We start from the raw sequence: 18,608 nt of genomic DNA, 5'->3' as shown, positions 1-18,608 counted from the left end.
ACTTCTAGTCCAGGATGTTTGGCGTTCTCCTGGTCGCTAGATTATTAGCCCGCAGTCCGCACCGGCCAGGGAGCGGCTCAAGTCCTAGAGCCGGGCGGCTGGAGGCTGCGGGGCGGAGGCGCTTCTACGGGTTTGAGGGTGGGACGGTCCGCGGCAGCCGCGGAAAAGTAAGGACTGACGCCGCAGGTTCCCACAGGCCTGTTCCCGAGGCCGGAGTCCCGACCCGAAACCGTCCCTGGCCCGCGCGCTCGCTCAGCAGGGTGCGGCCCCAGCGCTACCCGGCTCGCCCCGAAGAGGTGGGACTTTCCCCACCGGAAGTGATCCCGTCCAGTCTCGGGAACTGGGGCACCTCAGCCAGTGTGTCAGGGAAACCCTTCCGGGTGTGTGCTGGGGGGGGGGGGGTGGGGGGTGGGTGAGAAAAAAAAGAGGTGGGTTCGCCTAGAGTCCCTGCGGCCGCCGCCGGACGGCCCCCGCCCCTTTCCCCGCCGCGAGCAGCAGCGCTGGGGCAGCGGAGAGACACAGGAGCCAGCGGGTGGCCATGGCCTTGGCCTGACAGAGCCTCCCCGGCGGCCGGGCGGGTGCGGACGGCGGGGTAAGCGGCGGTAGCCTGATCCGGGTGGGAGCCGGGGAAGGCGGCGGCCGGCCCCGCAGGTTCGGGGCGGGGGTCAGCCGGGTAATGTGCATCCTTCTCCCCTTCACAGGCCGGACGACCCCCGCGGGAGCCGGGGCCCAGAAACCCGCCCGGGCAGCAGTAACTGGAACGGAGCCCGCAGGCCTGGGCCGGCTGGGCTGGGCGAGCAGGAAGCGGGGTCCCTGGGCCCCTTTGTGTGAAGGGCGGGGGAGGGGTGCGGGCAGCCCTGGGCTGCGGGCTACTCTGACGTCCGCCTCGCCGCGGGGTCCCCTCGTCGCGGCCCCCACCCTTTCCTTCCCGGGGGCACGCGCCTCCTCGTCACCCTAGCCGGGCTTTTCCCAGACTCGCCCTCCTCCCCACGCCCCCTGCTCGGGCCGCAGTTCCTATAGGAAGGGCATTACCATCCCTTCCCCACCCTCCCTGACTCTACGCTCTTTCCCCTCCCCCTCCTGTAACTTCCTCTTCTTCCCCGGTTGGGCCCTCTGCTCCTCTGCACTCTCCTCCCCAGTTCGCAGATTTCCGCCCACCTTCCGCCTAGTCTAGCCGCGCCGCAGCTAGCGGGGTGATCTTTCCCCCTCTCTGGTAGGAGTTGGTGAAGGTGAGACTCATGAGGGAATACAAGGTAGTGGTGTTAGGGAGCGGAGGGGTTGGCAAATCTGCCCTTACTGTGCAGTTTGTCACTGGGACTTTCATTGAGAAATATGACCCCCCATTGAAGATTTCTACCGCAAAGAGATCGAAGTGGACTCTTCCCCCTCCGTGCTGGAAATTCTGGACACCGCAGGAACTGAGCAGTTTGCCTCCATGAGAGATCTCTACATCAAAAACGGCCAAGGTTTCATCCTGGTTTATAGCCTGGTTAATCAACAGTCTTTTCAGGTAACCAAACCAAGTCTTGTAATTTGTTAGAAAGGGGGTGTGGTAATCCGACATCGACTTCTGGGTTGCTTGAAACGTGCATTAATGACAGTGCTTTGCTTTTGAAAGTTAGACATGACGCATTTTTGAGGTTACTCCAGGCATGGAAGACTATCGGGTTGTTTCTATAGAGCGTAGTAAAGTAACAAGCGTCAACAAATATTTTAAAGCTATTTTTAAGTGAAAGAAAAGTGAAAAAAATGTCAGTCTGTGTATATTTCGCCTGGAATATAACCTTCTGAAGTTGCTTGCTCAATTCAACAAGTATTGATTAACTTACTCAACAAAACATCTAACAAATAATCTCGGGTAAATAGAGCACTTTGAAAAAATTATTTGGAGCCGATTATCTGTTGCACAGATAAGTCCTCTCTGTTTGTCCCACCCACACCTTCCCCTCCCACCCCGCAACACCCCCTCCCGCCGCCCTCCCCTTCTCTCTCAAGTTTCTCAACTAGATTCATAAATCTTAGTGTTGCAAAATGAAGAACTCAAGACCTGCCTTCTAGGCATTTTACTTAATTACTTGGGGCGTGTAGTAGGAAGGAAAGTTACTAATAGAAAAGACTAGTACCTAGAATTAATAACCAACAAAAATCAGGAATGACTCCTTTTCTGCAGTTGATCCAAATTGTTTCTGGTAACTGCCTGTATTTACAGAAAATACGTGGATCTGGGAACACTGAACAAGTGCAGATTTCTTACTCCGGCTGGGTGGCCAAACTGGATGTGGTCCAATCTCTTAGAAAATCTGTCTTGTCCTTCACTGGGAAACAGACTGAAGGTTTAACGTTATTTTAGGAGATGCGATGTATGTTTCTATTTATTCCTTGAAAATAAATACGTCATATTGACCCATTATATTGACCTCCATTGATTTAGGAAATGGATATATTTTTTCTGCATTTAAGGTATGCACTTAATGTAGCTTACTTAAGAGACCTTAAGTGCTTTATCCAATACAATGTGCTAATTCCACTTTCTTTAGTATTTTAAATTAAAGTACTATAGTGAACTTTCCCAGTAACCTGATAGAACAACTTCAGAGATTTTTTTTTTAAGATGATAAATTCTGGGGAAATAAATCAAAGCTATTGAGACCAAACTAAATTCACTTTATGTGGGCGTAAATTCCCAAACAATAGTATCATAAAAGCATTTTCCCCCAGAAAGTACCAAAGTACTGAAGGTGCTGTTTGACAGGCATTATTTTCCCTAAAGGATCCTCAGGAGATTTGTTATTCTATCAGCTTACTCTCTGGAGGCTGAGAGTCTTTTGAAGGGTGTTTCATAAGATTTCTGTTATATCCATTTCTGTTATAGACATGAATTGGGAGTGAAAAACTGTGCCATTATTTCAGTGGAGATGTAAACTCCTTTGAGCCCAAATGCCATAAGTTTGGATTTTCAGCTGAATTTATGTTTCCATAAAGACAACGGGAAATAAGCGTGACCTAGAAGACTGAGTTGATACATGATCAAACCAAATTGATGTAAATATCAAATAGCTATATTTTTATAGATTTTCACAGTCCCTTGCTTTCCCGTAGACCCACATGTGAATATTCTGTGCTTACTGTGACTTCCAATTAAGCATACATTTTCTATTTAAGGCAAACTTTTAAAATTATGAAATATTACAAAAAATGATGATTTTATAATTAAATCTATAATATTGCCTTAAATCAATACGTGCCCCCACCTCCCAAAATTGATGCTACTGGAGGATTGCTAACGCTCTTATGTTTTGTAATTCGTTGTAACTACTTGGAAAAAGTAATACGCATGGGGGAACAATCAAGCAGTAAAAACAAACACAGGCAAAAAAAACCAAAAAACAAAAACTGTCTTCTTCCCACCCAGACTCCCCTTGCACTGTCCTTCCCAGGAGTTGCTAACTGTTACAGTAGTTTCTAGCGAATTTAAGTGTATTTTAAGGTGTTTGATTTTACTGGAATAAATGCATACCATTCAGTTTAAAATAAAACATTTAAGTATATCCATCTGGTTGTAACTCTTTTCTTCTAGGCATTACAGAGTGATTTTTGTTCCCGCTTAAAACACTTTCACTCAAGCCTTCTTGCTACATGGCTAGGAATGCATAGATGCTGCAATCCTGTGCTAGGATAACAGGTGTTACAAGGAGTGATGACAAGCAGGCAGGTTTAGGGAGATGGCCAGACATCCTTATGTACGAATGGATTAATCATTTGGAAACTTGCTTTTTAAATCAGTATAGACTGGGGGTGGTAAAAGTGATTATATGAGTCAAGGTTAGTGTGCAACCCATGTTTTATATTCCTGACAAACCTAGCAGGTAGGGTCTGTGGAAATTATCTAGTTCTTACTTCTGTGGACAAAATGATGACGTTTTCTCTGTTTAGGTGTGATTTCATTTTGGATTCAGCTTTGTATACTCACTGAGGTATGACTTTTTGTAATACTGTAATATTTCTGTTACGGTTGTACAAACAGCATAATGTTTTTCTTTCTCTTTGTGATTGCTTGAATAGGATATCAAGCCAATGAGAGATCAGATTGTCAGAGTGAAGCGATATGAAAAAGTCCCACTAATCCTAGTAGGAAATAAAGTGGATCTGGAACCAGAAAGAGAGGTTATGTCTTCAGAAGGCAGAGCTCTGGCTCAAGAATGGGGCTGTCCTTTCATGGAGACATCGGCAAAAAGTAAATCAATGGTGGATGAACTTTTTGCTGAGATCGTCAGGCAAATGAACTATTCATCCCTGCCCGAGAAGCAAGATCAGTGTTGTACAACTTGCGTCGTCCAGTAAAAAAGATAACCTCAATCATGGCCATACCGAGCAGGTTAGTTTTTGATGGAACTGTGTGAATCAGGTAGTGTTTTGTTTTTTGATCAAGTATAACAAAAAGCTGGTTAGTGTTAATACACATGGCACTGTCTTAAATTTCTTTATTTTTAAAATAACATTTTCCATCACACAAAATAGTCAACATTCAATGAAGAAAATTTTTTTAAATGCAGATAAGCAAAGCGGAGGTAAGAATTGCTTATATTCCCATCACCAAGATTTTAAGTGAGTTATTGTTCTTCCTTCTCTGCTTTATTGGTAACATTTCTTTGGATTGAGTTAAACCATAACACACTTTTTCCCTGTTCTTCTGATTTAGCATCCAAAATGCACAGGAGAGCACTCAGTAATAATTCCAGAAGTTTTGTGGTATTTTCTATACTTTTATGTTTTTATGTCCTGAGCAAGCAAATTGCTGCAATTAAAATCACCAGTTTACTAATCACCAAGTGCTTGATTAACAATACAATTATTTAATCAAATTCATCTGTACCTAACACTTGAGGGACTTAAGTGACCTCTGATAATAACAAATTGTAGTACCACAATGTACCCTGACTTCATTATAAATATACAGTCCAAACGATAATCTGGTTGAATTATCTGTGATGTGTTAGAAGGAACAGTTTCATGCATTAAAAAAATTTATTCAGTTTAATAAATTATGAGATTAATAGGAACAGTAACAAACCTTCAGGCCTTTCACTGAGTTAAATGATAACTTACAAGTTTTTTAAATGAATGAGTTTTTTTTAAACTCATACTTTTTTAAAAAGTAAGGTTATGTAAAACCTACGAAGCATTTAAAACAAGATTATTCATGTCATGATCTTTTAGTCTAGATTGTAATTGAGCAAATAGTCTCACTTAGACAGTAACACTTAGATAATAAGATAGAACAGCCAATACTGTGAATGACTGAGAAACCGCAGCAAATGCCAGACTAGCCTGGCAGTATCAGGAATGAAATTGATCTTCCTGAGCCAAGGCTGACCTCGAGTCTAGGAGGCAGTGTTGCAAATGGCAACAGGCATTTCAGATTGGAGCAATGATTCCTAATCAAGGGTCTGGCTTTGTGTATGCTCCCTGGAGAAAAGACTAACGGTCCCTAATTTATCTTTTCAGACAAGGTCTCCTGTCAGATAATGTCATCTTTGAAAATGAAGGATGACAACAATGCTTTATTTAAAATGCTTTCACTCATCATCCTTTCGCATACCAGAATATGATGAAAACTCATTTATTTTGTTATGTCTAGCTACATCTATTATTTTATAAAGTCACTTTCCAGACCATAGTCCAGCTTATGTTTGGTTGATAGCATCGCACTTGCGTTATAGTCTTTTGAGGAGGGGAGAGGCTTATGGATCAAGTCCCATATTCTTGCTGCTGTAATCTCTCTCCTTAAATTGTAAGCCAGCTTCACATTTGAACAAGTTCTGTGTGGTGATTGCATCTTTACTGTTTTGCTCTATTTTTCTATCTGACACTTACTGGGCAGATGATGTAAGTGTCCATACACATTTTGTGTTAGTTTTATCATCTTTTTAAAAATTAATCAACTCCCACGAAATGTTCTCAGTTTTCCTTCCATCATTAATGTAGACAGCTATAGGAGGTTAACTGAATAAAATTGGTCTCACACATGTCAAGAGCCAGCTGTCTCAGCCAAATTGGCAGGTGAATAATTTCTAAAGCTATTTTTGAACCTCTTTTCTTCTGAATCATTTCTGAGTTTATTTCATTGGTAACTTTTTGTGATCTGAATTATATTTAACCTATTTGGTTACCTACAGGAATGAGTACATAGTTTTTTTAGTATCTCAAGCCAACTATATATTTTTGGTTAATTAACATACTAAAAATGGAAATTATTATTAATACCTATAATTCATTTTTATAGTAGTGGGTTTTTTTATAGTGTGTAGGTTTTTGCTTGTTTTTGTAAGCAGAATATATAAATGAAGATGTTAGCCTTGAAATAAAATATCCAATAAGCTGAATTTCTAAAAATACTAAGGGGAACTCCCTGACCAAGACCTTTTAGAACAAAGTGCACTATATGCAGGGTTGTTTTTGTTTTTTTGTTTTTTTCTGACATCAAATAAAATTGAACTGATTCCCATATATGGGAATCTCTAATTTGAGGCTAGTAAAATTTGTGGTTGTCCTTGTTCACCATTTACCTGAAAAGAAAAGAAAATAGATGGTGGATTTTGAATACTATAGCTTGAGTCATGGAGCTTTGAAATCTGTTAGACCCAGATCTAAATTGAATGTCAAATTTTGACAGGTAAAGGTGATTTGAGAAATGTTTGTCCCTAATATTTAGAAGAGTACCTTGTCCAAGTTAGAAATAATAGGATGTAAATCAGAAACACTGTTACTGTTGTTAATTGGTTGTTTTTTAACTGAGAGGGAAAATTTATTAATGCTCTAAGAATTGCTTCTGATAATTCCTCACATTTATGTCTTAACACCTTTCAATTTGGGTCACTGGTCTCTTGCCTAACACCTGTTTGTCTGCATGGCTCCCAGGATTGTTTCCTCACCTTTTACCCTCCCATTAGTAACTTTAGTGTAAGTTTGGAAGCATAACCAGATTCCTTATACACTGCCATCATCCTGATTTCTTTACTGATCTGAGGAGCGTATGATCAAGTGCTTTGAAGGGACTTATTTTGCTGTATGGCAGCAGTATAATGGAAACTCAGGTCAGCATTGTCTCCCTGTTCTGGTTTCATTCACTATGTCATAGCCCTTCTGTGCTGGTATAAATTATTGGCAGTTCACTGTTTTGGTATATTTTTGTGGAGAAAGATCGATGTTTTGTTAATAATCTCGTAATACTATCAAAGAAGCAATCACTGTCCTGTGGAGTTCAGGGAAACAGGGGATCACAACCAATTAGAAAAGAGTTTCTTAACATTCTGGGATCTTTGCTGTTTGGGGCTGTCCTGTGTATTGTCAGATGTTTAGCAGCATCCCTAGCTTTTACCCACTAGATGACAGTAGCATCTTCCTAATCCCCCATTATGACAAGAATATCTCCAGAAATTGCCAAATGCCCCCTGGGGACAAAATTGTCCTTAGTTAAGAGCCACTGAGTTAGAGATATTAGGAGCAATAGCATTTGAATCAGGCTTTGAAGATGGGTAGGACTTGAGGGGATTGGTGGTGGGGGTGGGGGGTGTCAGTGTTGACTTTCAAACAGAAAGAATGCCAAGAAGGAGCATAATCATATCCTAAAATATTCTGTTGATTCCCTAATAGGAAGGGGGGAAGTGCAGTAAAGATGTCTCTTAAATGTGACAGCTTGATATATCCTTTTGGCAAATAGAATGTTTTAAAGATGATTTTTCAAGGATTCCTGTATGTCAGTCCAGTATTGATGAAAGTGATAAAGAAAGAAAATGGGGGGAAAGGGTGTTATTCACTGTGGTTTGAAGGTCTCCTGTAAGATTTTATACCATTTTTCTCAGTGTACTATGGAACAGGTCCTCCCAACTAGAGTAAATGGTGCATAAGAGTACCAAACACAGGGAAGCAAACTGAAAGGACAAAGATCACTATTTATGTGAGCCCCAGTTCATTATGTATTTCAGCCTGAAGAAAAAGGGGAATTCTCAGTTCAAGACTAGCACATCATTTTACATGGCAGCAGAATGCCTGGGATGCTAACAAAGGCTACTGAAAGGCTAAACCATATTTGAACATCATTTTAGTCTAGCTAGACTTACTATTCCTAAATACAGTGGAATTGATTAACATTTTCATTTTTTTAAAATAAAAAAAGTAGAATCAGAATGGTTTTTAATTTTTTTAGCTTTTAATTTTAGTTTTTAATTTTTTTTTTTTTTTTGAGACGGAGTCTTGCTCTGTCACACAGGCTGGAGTGCAGTGGCACGATCTCGGCTCACTGCAACCTCCACCTCCTGGGTTCAAGCAGTTCCCTGTCTCAGCCTCCTAAGTAGCTGGGACTACAGGCGCCCGCCACCAGCCCGGCTAATTTTTGTATTTTCAGTAGAGGTGGGGTTTCACCATATTGTCCAGGCTGGTCTTGAACTCTGGACCTCGTGATCCACCCGCCTCGGCCTCCCAAAGTGCTGGGATTACAGGCGTGAGCCACCACATCCAGCCTAGTTTTTAATTTTTTATGGTATGCTGGGGCTTTAGCAAATGTGAGGAGAAAAATCCTCAAATCACATCATGTACTTATAATTTGCTATACAAGGTAAATATTAATAATACCAGTAAAACGCTGGAGTGGAATTCTGTTGTAGAAGTTATAGTTTTGTTAGATACTTCTTTTTTTCCCACTGCTCTATTTGCATATCACTTTGAATGGGGAAAATGGCTTATTTAAAATGCTCATCTGTCATCCAGTTCACATGGTGAGTCCAAGTGGAGCAGAGGAGTTGAATGGAGGAAGAAACATGCTTTGGGGGTGGTATGTACCATAAAGGCCCTCAGCGAACCTTGGGTAAAAGGGAAAAACAAAGCCACCTTGCCCTTTCTGCTACCCCTAATTCTCCCAGACCTTCACTGAATTCGTAGGGTTGGTTCATGGTTTGAGACTTGAGAGTGGACAGATGCCTAGTTAGACCTGCTCTAGATCTGGAGGTGTGTGGTGATTAGAATGACTCTTTGTATATCTGTTCCCTCTTTAATTGCTTCCTTTTAACCTCAAGATTAGGCTTTTATTGCAGAATAAAATGCATATGAGCCATTCAGTTTTACTTCATTACCTCTCTGGCTTAGAATGAACCATCGGTAGAAGTAACAAAAATTGCATCATGGAGTTGGAGAATTGCCACCAAGGAAGTGTTCTAGCCATACTACAGAAAAGATTGTCCCCGTGGGATTACTTCTCAGCAGAATTCTACAATTCAGAAGATAGTATCAGTAAGAAAAACTTAAGTCCTGTCAGCTGTTAGAAAAACGTATCCAATCAAAAACATACTCCCAAGTTCTTTTGATTAGCCAATCTTAGGAATATCAAATTCAGAAAAAGCAATTTAGAGTTGAGGGGTGTACTAACTTACCTGGTCTAATTCAAAGCTAGCAACTGGAATTGGATCATTGGGCTCACACTGCTGTTTATTATCACTGGACTTGGTTATAATATTTGAGATCTCAGAATTGAACTCATCATATTAATTTAAACATTCAGAGATTTTAGATCTAGTACATAAAAATAGCTAATCCCATCCCTTCTACCCTGGGTTCACCATAAACATTTTGTGAGCTTGCTTTCTTTCATGTGTGATTCCATCTCCATTCAAGGATTCTATGCCATAGGTTCCGCTTTTGCTCTCTGTGTTTAATGGGTGACAGTGAACATGTTTAAAGACCTAGTCCTCCCACTCCAACCCCAGTAAGCTTCATGAGTACTATGCGCATTAGGATAGAGAAACAAAACAAAAGATATTTAACAAAAACATAACCTGTATCAGAAGAATTCCAGCCTAAGACCAGATGCAGTGGCTCATACCTCTCATCCCAGCACTTTGGGAGGCCAAGGTGGAAGGATCACTTGAGGCCAGGAGTTCAAGACCAGCCTGGGCTATGTAATGAGACCCCCCCCCCCCCGACTCTACAAAAAATAAAAATAAAAAAATTAGCTGAGTGTGGTGGTGTGTGCCTGTAGTCCTAGCTGTTCAAGAGGCTGGGGTAGGAGGATCTCTTGAGCCCAGGAATTCCAGGTTTCAGTAAGCTATGATTACACTACTGCACTCCAACCTGGATGACAGAGCAAGATCCTGTCTCTGAGATTAAAAATATTATTAAAATAATAATTTTAATGTTTTCTTAAAATTATTAAAATAATTTAATGATTTATTAAAATAGCACTTTTGATGATTTATTAACATTATTATTAAAATAATGATTTATTAAAGTTATAATTCCAGCCTGATGTTTTGCTAATACAACTAACTTTTAACTTGTATATAAAATGATAATTAAACATGAAAGGAAATTCGTTTTCAAAAAAGTATTTTGGTTAAATCCCAAGAATATCATATACCTAAAACTAGAAAAAAATTAAAAGTGATTATGATTACATGCTAATATTTGTGTGTGTGTGTGTGTGAGAGAGAGAGACAGTGCTAGTAAATACCATTGTATTTAGATAAGTCCAGTTAAGCTAAAAAGACGTTCATAAACTGCTAAGCCTTTCAGGAGCCTTTGTTAACATACCAGGCATTCTACTGCCATGTGAAATGATGTGCTAGTCTTGAATCAAGAATCCCCTTTTTTTCTTCAGGCTGACATAAATAATGATCTTTGTTCCTTTTTGTTCTGTGTTTGGTACTCTCATATACCAATTTACCCCACTTGACAGACCCTATTTATTTCATAATTTCCTGAGCAAAAGATTTGGATTAGTGTGTGTTTTTGTTTTGTACTTTCCTACAATATTGCATTAGTAAAAAGCTAAAAAGTAGAACCAGACAAGTAAGAGTTTGAATAGAAGCTTCCAGAGTTAAGATTTGTCGAGTGTCTTGCTGGAAACCTGAGAGCGAGGTCGAGGATAACTTGGGTTCTGTCTTGAAAGCTGCAAGTTATACCTTTGCAACGTGCTTGGATGTGATATCCTACAAGTTAAAAAGTACTGATTTGACCAGCTGCCTTTAAACCTTCAGCGATTTATTTTTACATACATGAGTGTATTAGTATATTGAAAATTTTGCTGTCACTGTGGAGCAAGAACATTTGCACTTGAAATTCTAATCTGAAAGAGACTGTTGTTTTTGTTTAATGCGAGCATTTTACTTCAGGATTTATTACTGCAGATAATTATAATTTATTACTCTCTTGAAAAGTAGCTAGTATTAATACTTTGTTTGCTTAAAGGTATGCCTAATGTTAATATTATTGAGCCTAACTCAGGATTTCACAGGAGTATTGTCATCCTGTGTATGTGGATAGACCAAATGTTACCCAGGTTTTTAGAGGGTGGGAGGTGATTAATATATCACGTTTTATTCAATATAGATTATGGTTAGTAAAATGATTTGATTATTAATATTTTGGCTAGAAATAATAACTACTTTCTCAATTTGATTTTAGAGAATGCTTGAACAGGTCTCCAATAGTTAAGAGAAATAATCATTTTTGAAAATCCCAACATCTTTATACTTGTTTGATTTAAAAAGGGAAATGAAAATTATAGCAAATTCATTAATTCAAACTAATTGAAGGAAGTCTTGTCTAAATTACAAAAAAGTATTCATAATGAATATTTTTTATTCATTATGAATACTGTATATGTAATGAAATACTGTTGTGTTCAAGTAGGTATAGAAGTTCCAGCTAGGCCAAAAAAATATAAAGGTCCTTAGTCTAGATATCAAAAGTACAATCCTAGTCTTCTAGAAATTTATAACATAGTTGGAAAAGGAAAACAAATTTACAGCAACCCTGTGAAGAAAGTATTTTTATCCGTTTCCAATGATGAGGAAACCGGACATGCCCAAGCTTAAATAACTGGTGTCCTAATTAACAATTTAATGCAAAATGTCTTTTAGTTGGAAAAATGTTTCTATACTAGTTTCTAAAGAGGAAGACTTTTGTTCTGTTTTTTCCTAATGTGTTTAGGTAGCAGAATTTCAATAATGAGCAGAGTGATGTCCTTTAATAATAATCATTTTTATGATATAGCTGCTAATAAAGCACTATGTCAGGCACTTTGAACACTAATAGAAGTGTACCTGTCAAATGAAATTAAAATTATGCATTTATAAACATTGGTAGAGCCCTTAAATGATTATAAACTGGTTTCCCTTGGCATTCTTTCATAGTTGCTGTTCTACTTTTGTTTCTGGCTTTATGATAACATTTTTTATCTCATGCGTTTGAAAACAAACATAACTCTACTCCCCTAGAAGCTATTTGGTGATTCAGCACAATTGAAGGACGCTCTGTCTGTCTGAACGATAGATTTTTTTTTTTCCCTGGTATTAGCTGGAAGGGCAGAAATCTGTGAGCTATAAGAGCAGGGAATGAGGAATTCCAGTCATAAAAGAAGATCCTGTGGTTGGGAGGATGTCCCCCAAAAACGGAAGACCCAAGTGGAAAATGTGAACTGCTGCTATCACCTAGCATCTGACCTAACCTAGGCACCTAGTAGGTGCTCAATATTTAGACCTTGATTGAATTGCATTCCCTCCCTCCCTCCCTCCCTCCCTTCTTTCCTTCCTTCCTTCCTTCCTTCCTTCCTTCCTTCCTTCCTTCCTTCCTTCCTTCCTTTTTTCTCTTTCTTTTCTTTTCTTTCTGCAGTCCTCCCACCTTGGCCTTCCAGAGTACTGGGATTACAGACATGAACCACTGTGCCTGGCCTGAATGACATTTTCTCATTTTAATCTCTCAAGAAACTAAATTTGGGAAAAGTCTAACATACTGCCTATTAACTCATAATTAGCATGCATTTGATAACAATACCATTTCCAGTTAAAATGTGAAGCGATCAAGTTCAAAGTAGAAGCAGCATTTGCAACAACTTTTATACTGTAAGATCATTTAAACCAGTAAGGACATTTTAAATATTGCATAAGTATAATACAAGTACAAGGCATAATAATATTATAAAAATAAGCTAGAATAGCTACACACATGCACACACAAAGTACATTATATCCAGTGCATCACTTCTGTGTTTCTGTTTTGTTTTTTCTGTTACCACTTCGCTGTGTATATAGATCTGTTGTCAGTGTTCTCTTTTTAAACTATATATTTCTACATTTTTATGACATGTTTTATCTTAATTGCAGATAAAACTCAGAGGAAATTTGCACAGATGCTGCTTTGGAGAACTTTACAACCTGGGTTGCAGAACTGAGCCTTGGTAAACCTGTCTCTATTACAGCATGTTGCCATACATCTATTTAAGTGTGTAAGGTCTTTGGCCTTCAAGATCCATCGACCTTAAACAGGAATGCTTAGCACGTTTACCATACGTTTAAAATCTATTCTTTATCAATCAGTCCTTTTATAGCTTTCTAAGTTCTTATTGATGGCTAATATGCAAGGGTTAATTTTTAATATTTTAATTGATTTCTTTAATCAGTTTCTCGACTTGTATTTATTAACTACTCAAACTCAGTATTACCTACTCAATGCCTTTTAAAAGAAAGTTATAATGGAGAAAAAATTGAGCCTTAAACAAATGGTTACTTCTGTATATTACCTCGTACCAGTGCTTCATCCTATTTGTAAAATCTTTCTCCTTTAAAATTATTGGTTAATACTTTGAGACTTTGTTTACGTGTGGCAGTGTTGTAAAAAGAAACTAAAGATCACATTTTACCTGTATGGATGGAATATCCCTTTTCTTCAAGTGCAGTTTGTGATGTGTGTGTGTTTGTTTTTTTTTTGTTTTGTTTTGTTTTGTTTTTGGTAATTAACATGTTCTGAAAGTTACAATTGATATTTGAAATTGACTGTAGAGCATTTAGTTGAAGAGTTAAGCATTCAATTCCATTAGGTTTTCACATGTGTTAATCTCATTTACAGCATTGAATTGCGGCAGTAACATTTTCCTTTCTGTGAAGTTCTAAATTTAGTTATGACCTATTTAGCAATGCCTTTGAAAAGGGATATTGTATCCATGGTAAATTAATTGTATACCTAAACAGAGATAGCTCATCTTTGCCTATCAGGCTTGTAATTGACATCTAGTAGACTTCTGCACATGTAAATTGAATTCAAATAAAATCATATACACTTTCTAGTTCTTAATATTTGTCTTTCTCAATAATAGTTTAAAGCAATATTTGTTAAAGTTTTCTTGCACTATCACAATTGCTTTTTAGTTATTTCTCAAGAAGCATGTTCGTAGTAGAGACAAAATCTGTGTAACAGGAGGGAGAATAGCGCCAAGTCTCTGGGCTATTTTTTATTTTTGCAAATGTGCTTTCTAATAGCCATTGCCTTCCATGTTGTTTACCTAATCAGCACATTTTGTCTGAATACTTGAACATTTTAACAGTAACGCAGGTATAGAATCAGAAAGGAAACTTATGAAGAGTAATATTTTGGTTCAGTTTTAACATCGTGACAATGAGGGCTTTTTCTAGCAATGATTTTTAAATTGTATAAGTTTGACAGTATTTTATTGTTGGGTTTTTATTTGGTTTTAGTTGTGTGCTTTTCATTTGCAGAAGTTAGTAACTGCAGCTCATCTACTGCACCAAAGTTCTCGATTTTAGGAGCCCAGCTTTAGTCATTTGAACATGCTTCTAAATAAAATAAAACAAAAAAAAACCAAAACTATACTTTTGATCTATAATAATAGCTCAATAACTTTGTCAAGGAAAGCTCTAATATATGCAGTGATGGTTTATGAAAGGGTGTGGCAATTTTAAATTTATATTGTGTGTGATGTTCAAATAAAGTGGTATCTACATTCATGTGATTTATTGGTCAGCATGACCATTAATTATTGAGTAGAAATTGATTAAACTTTGATTTCCTTTTTTTAAATCGTGTTGCATTTGATTCCTGAGCAAATTCCCTCAAAGTGAACTCTTATTCTTAAATTTGAATTTTATGGTGAGATTGTAAAGATAGAGGCAATTGAAACATTGTTACTTATTTATGAACTGCTTGAAATGAATACTTAATTTAAGTTTGCACTTTAATACCAAACTTAAAACCAAACACTCATTTAAAAGTAGGTTAAGTGATCATGGATCATGTTATTAGCTTTGTGGCTTTGTGAAATTCTAAAGGAATCAAATAATTCATCATGATTTAAATTTTCTAGAGATTTTGATTTTTTGTAGTGTTTCTTTCCTATAGATTGTATTCTTGTTCTCTCTCTCTCTCCTCTCTCTCTCTCTAAATTACAGTGTTCATTGTCATTGACCTCAGCAGCAAATTTGACTTGAATTCACTTAGAATCACAGGAATCAGGGGAAAGTGATTTTAAAGGTGGTTTCTCCAGCACATTTTAAGAAAAGGGACCAAAAGTTATTTTAGCTTCCTCAATAGATTGCATGTTGCTTATTAGGATAATAAATTAATATTAAATGCAATATATGTCTTGTCTTTACTATGGCATCTGTTTAGGAGTTGTTCAAATCACTGCAGTAGGGCTCTGCAAATAAAATAATGTAACCTATTATCATGGATCTAATGTACTGTAACTTTATCAGTGAAAGGTAAAATCTCAAATAACAAGTACAAACATTGAACAATTACCTATAAAGATTTGTAACAGTAAAATTTTTCCAATAGATTTCATTCTTGTCATTTGTAAGACGACCCTGCAGTCCACCAGTTTGTAACTTTTTTAATAAAATAGACATCTGTATTACTGAGGTTGGTTTCTTTAATTATTTGGTGTATTGCTTCATGTTCTGGATTTGCTAACTTATAAATCTTTCTCAAAACTGAAAGTCATTGATTTTTATCAAAATGATCATGTGTATTGCAGTACATTTTTAAACAAAGTTAAACATTCATTTGCCTGTTTCCTTAATTACCATTCTGGCATATTTTTGGGGAAAACTGAGAATGATATGCCCTAAAATATAATATGTAATCAATTTGAATAATTTGTAAATAAGTCAGAAATTATAGACAATGGCTAAAAAAGAATGATGTATATAACCTGATCTACATGCAGAAAGTGGCCAAACAACAAATTTGTCCACTGGGAATGGTCCATGTATAAAATATTTCAGACAATATATTTTTTTGGAGGCAGTCTTGCTCTGTCACTCAGGCTGGAGTGCAGTGGCACAATCATAGCTCACTTCAACCTTGAACTTCTAGGATCAAGTGATCTGCCTGCCCCAGCCTCTTGAGAAACTGGGACTACAGATGCTTGCTACCATGCCCAGCTAATTTTTCCATTTTTTTTGTAGAGATGGGGGCATCTCACTATGTTGCCCAGGCTGGCCTCAAACTCCTGGGCTTAAACAATCCTCCTGCCTTGTCCTCCCAAAGTGCTTGGATTACAGGGGCGAGCCACCATGTCCAGCCCAGATTTCAGACAATATTAAGCAATACAATTAAATTTGAAAATGTTAAGGAACTCTGACACAATTATTTTGTTTTATTCAGTGAAACATTTTGACAATCACTTTAATTCGCTGTCCAATTCAACAATTTTTAATTGTTGAATAGATTTTTAACCTTAATTTTTAAAAATCATTATCAGTCTTTTCTTTGAAGTTAGGCAGTTCTGTCTATCCAAATGTACGTGGACTGCATTTTTAAATATTTGTAAATGAATGGGTAGTTTATGTGCCTGTATCATATAGAAAATATCTTATTGTTTATTATTATCAACTATTGGCCATCAATTGGGCTCCAGACACTCCATATGTGCTGCCTTAGATGCTGCCCTTGCAGTCAATCATAACTTTTTTCTAAAATGAAGGCACTCAGGATTCAGGACCTTCCACCTTTTTTCCACTAAAGGAGTGGTATCCCTTCATCCAGCAAGGTCAACGTGTTTAACCAAGTGAGTAACAGGATGAGAGGACAGGAAGGTAAGAGCTAAGGAAAACTAGCCTGATGAGCCAAATCAGCATTGAATATCAGTAAGGGACTCCGTCACAGCCGACTACCTTTATCTCCTCCCCATTGTCCTCTTCGTGCCATTCTTATCCTGGGAAAAGATTTACCTAGTCTTAACACTTTTCCAGGTTATAGCATCTTGGGTCAAGCTTCAAGGCTATAAGATTTCTCATTTAGATTTAAAGTAGAGACCATTTTTCTGTTAAACTTCAGCTTGTACACATATTAATCTCATTTGAACTTTACCGCTAGCTGGTGTTTTGGAGTTTATTGTTCCCATTTTATAGTTGATGAAACCAAGGCTCAGGAAAGTTGTGCCTTAGGTTCATAAAGGTAGGTCCAAATTAAAATGTTGAGAAAGTTTCTTTTGGAAAGTTTTCAAAAAAATGTATCATTAGGTAGAGTCAGATGGGTACTATTAAAATTATAAAGCTTGGAAACCAGATAAAGCACGAAATAACTATTTTAAGTCAGTGTGATGGTCCATATGTAACAAAATACTAGCATCCTTTTTAAAGGTAATGTGTGTGTTATATTACTAAAATTTATGTAAGTCATAAGCTATTTTCATTATAGCTATTTTTCTTTGGAAAGGCAATGTCTTAAATCTAGGATTTGGCAGCCTTTGACCACCAGGCAGAATCCAACCTGGTAAGCAGTGCCAAAAGAACTGTAGTTAGATTTAGCAGCTGTATTCTGAATCAATTGCAAAGCTCAGCTGCACCCCTTTTCTACCTAAACTTACAGTTTGAATGGAGAACCAGAAGTGCAGCTGATCTTCAACTCGTCTTTTGTCAGCACAGAGCCATATCCCTGTGCTTAAAAGCATTGTTCTCAATGGGTGAGGTCATCCCACTCCCAAGCTCAATGGCCCTGGTATGGTGTTATAATTTATGAGTGTTCTCCCATAGACTGTGAATTCCTTGAAGGTAAGGACTTTGCATAAGTCACCTCTTCATCCTTAGTGCTTATCTGTGGTACTTTATAGTGTTCAATAAATATTTAATGAAGTTATAGTAACAGAATGAGTAAAGCAGTTGGTGTTTGCTGTTTAGAAAATCCTAACCTTGCCATTTTCTGCTGGTCTTTTAAAATTTATAACATTTAGGTAGTGTGGGAAGTGCATTTTCTCTCCCCCATCCTCTGCAGTGCTAAATTGTTATTTGCTTGTTTGTTTTGCTTCCTGTTTTTGTTTATAATAGTTGTTCTATAACTCGCTTCCAGGGAAAATGTATACTATAGAGAGATGGTCCATACAGTCACACTGTGAATATGGACTAGAGGGCCTTGAGTCTAAAACTAAATCCCCTAAGACTACAGGGACAAGAATACAATCAAAGAAAGGGTATTTGCTATCCATGCCTGGGTTTCCTCTCCAGTAGATCCTGAAGCTTACCCAGACCTGTTCCTACTTCATTCTTAGGCAAATCAGAGAAATGTTTATAGTGTTCCTAAACATCTTAAGTATTTCCCTTAATGAGGCAATAATACCTGTTCTTCAAACCTTCCAAAATTTCGGGTGATCCCCCACCTGTTTCCCTGCAGTCAATTCCTCTGCTTTTCCTTTGTCTCTGCCCCATACCCTCATTGTACCCACAACTAATGTGTACCCTCATTTAACTGAACTCCTACCCTGTCCCTTCCATTTTTTCTATATGAATCATGATAGTTTTATGAGCACTAAAGCTATTGGAAGT

At 38.0% G+C, this 18,608-nt stretch overlaps 1 protein-coding gene across 1 annotated transcript; it reads left to right on the top strand.

The window, feature by feature from the left end:
* Positions 1-320: 320 nt before the first annotated feature.
* RAP2C (RAP2C, member of RAS oncogene family) lies at positions 321-15,704 on the top strand. Its single transcript, XM_033201020.1, is given in 5 exon segments — positions 321-592; positions 702-1,338; positions 1,341-1,510; positions 4,063-4,375; positions 13,155-15,704. Coding segments are annotated over 3 exon segments (549 nt in total). The 5' UTR covers positions 321-592; positions 702-1,238; the 3' UTR covers positions 4,342-4,375; positions 13,155-15,704.
* Positions 15,705-18,608: the final 2,904 nt, after the last annotated feature.

This window comes from Trachypithecus francoisi, unplaced genomic scaffold (assembly GCF_009764315.1).
Source record: "Trachypithecus francoisi isolate TF-2019V2 unplaced genomic scaffold, Tfra_2.0 Lachesis_group6, whole genome shotgun sequence".
Taxonomy (NCBI): Eukaryota; Metazoa; Chordata; class Mammalia; order Primates; family Cercopithecidae; genus Trachypithecus; species Trachypithecus francoisi.
Note: the sequence above shows the minus strand (reverse complement) of the source record. Positions and strands in the feature narration are given on the sequence as shown.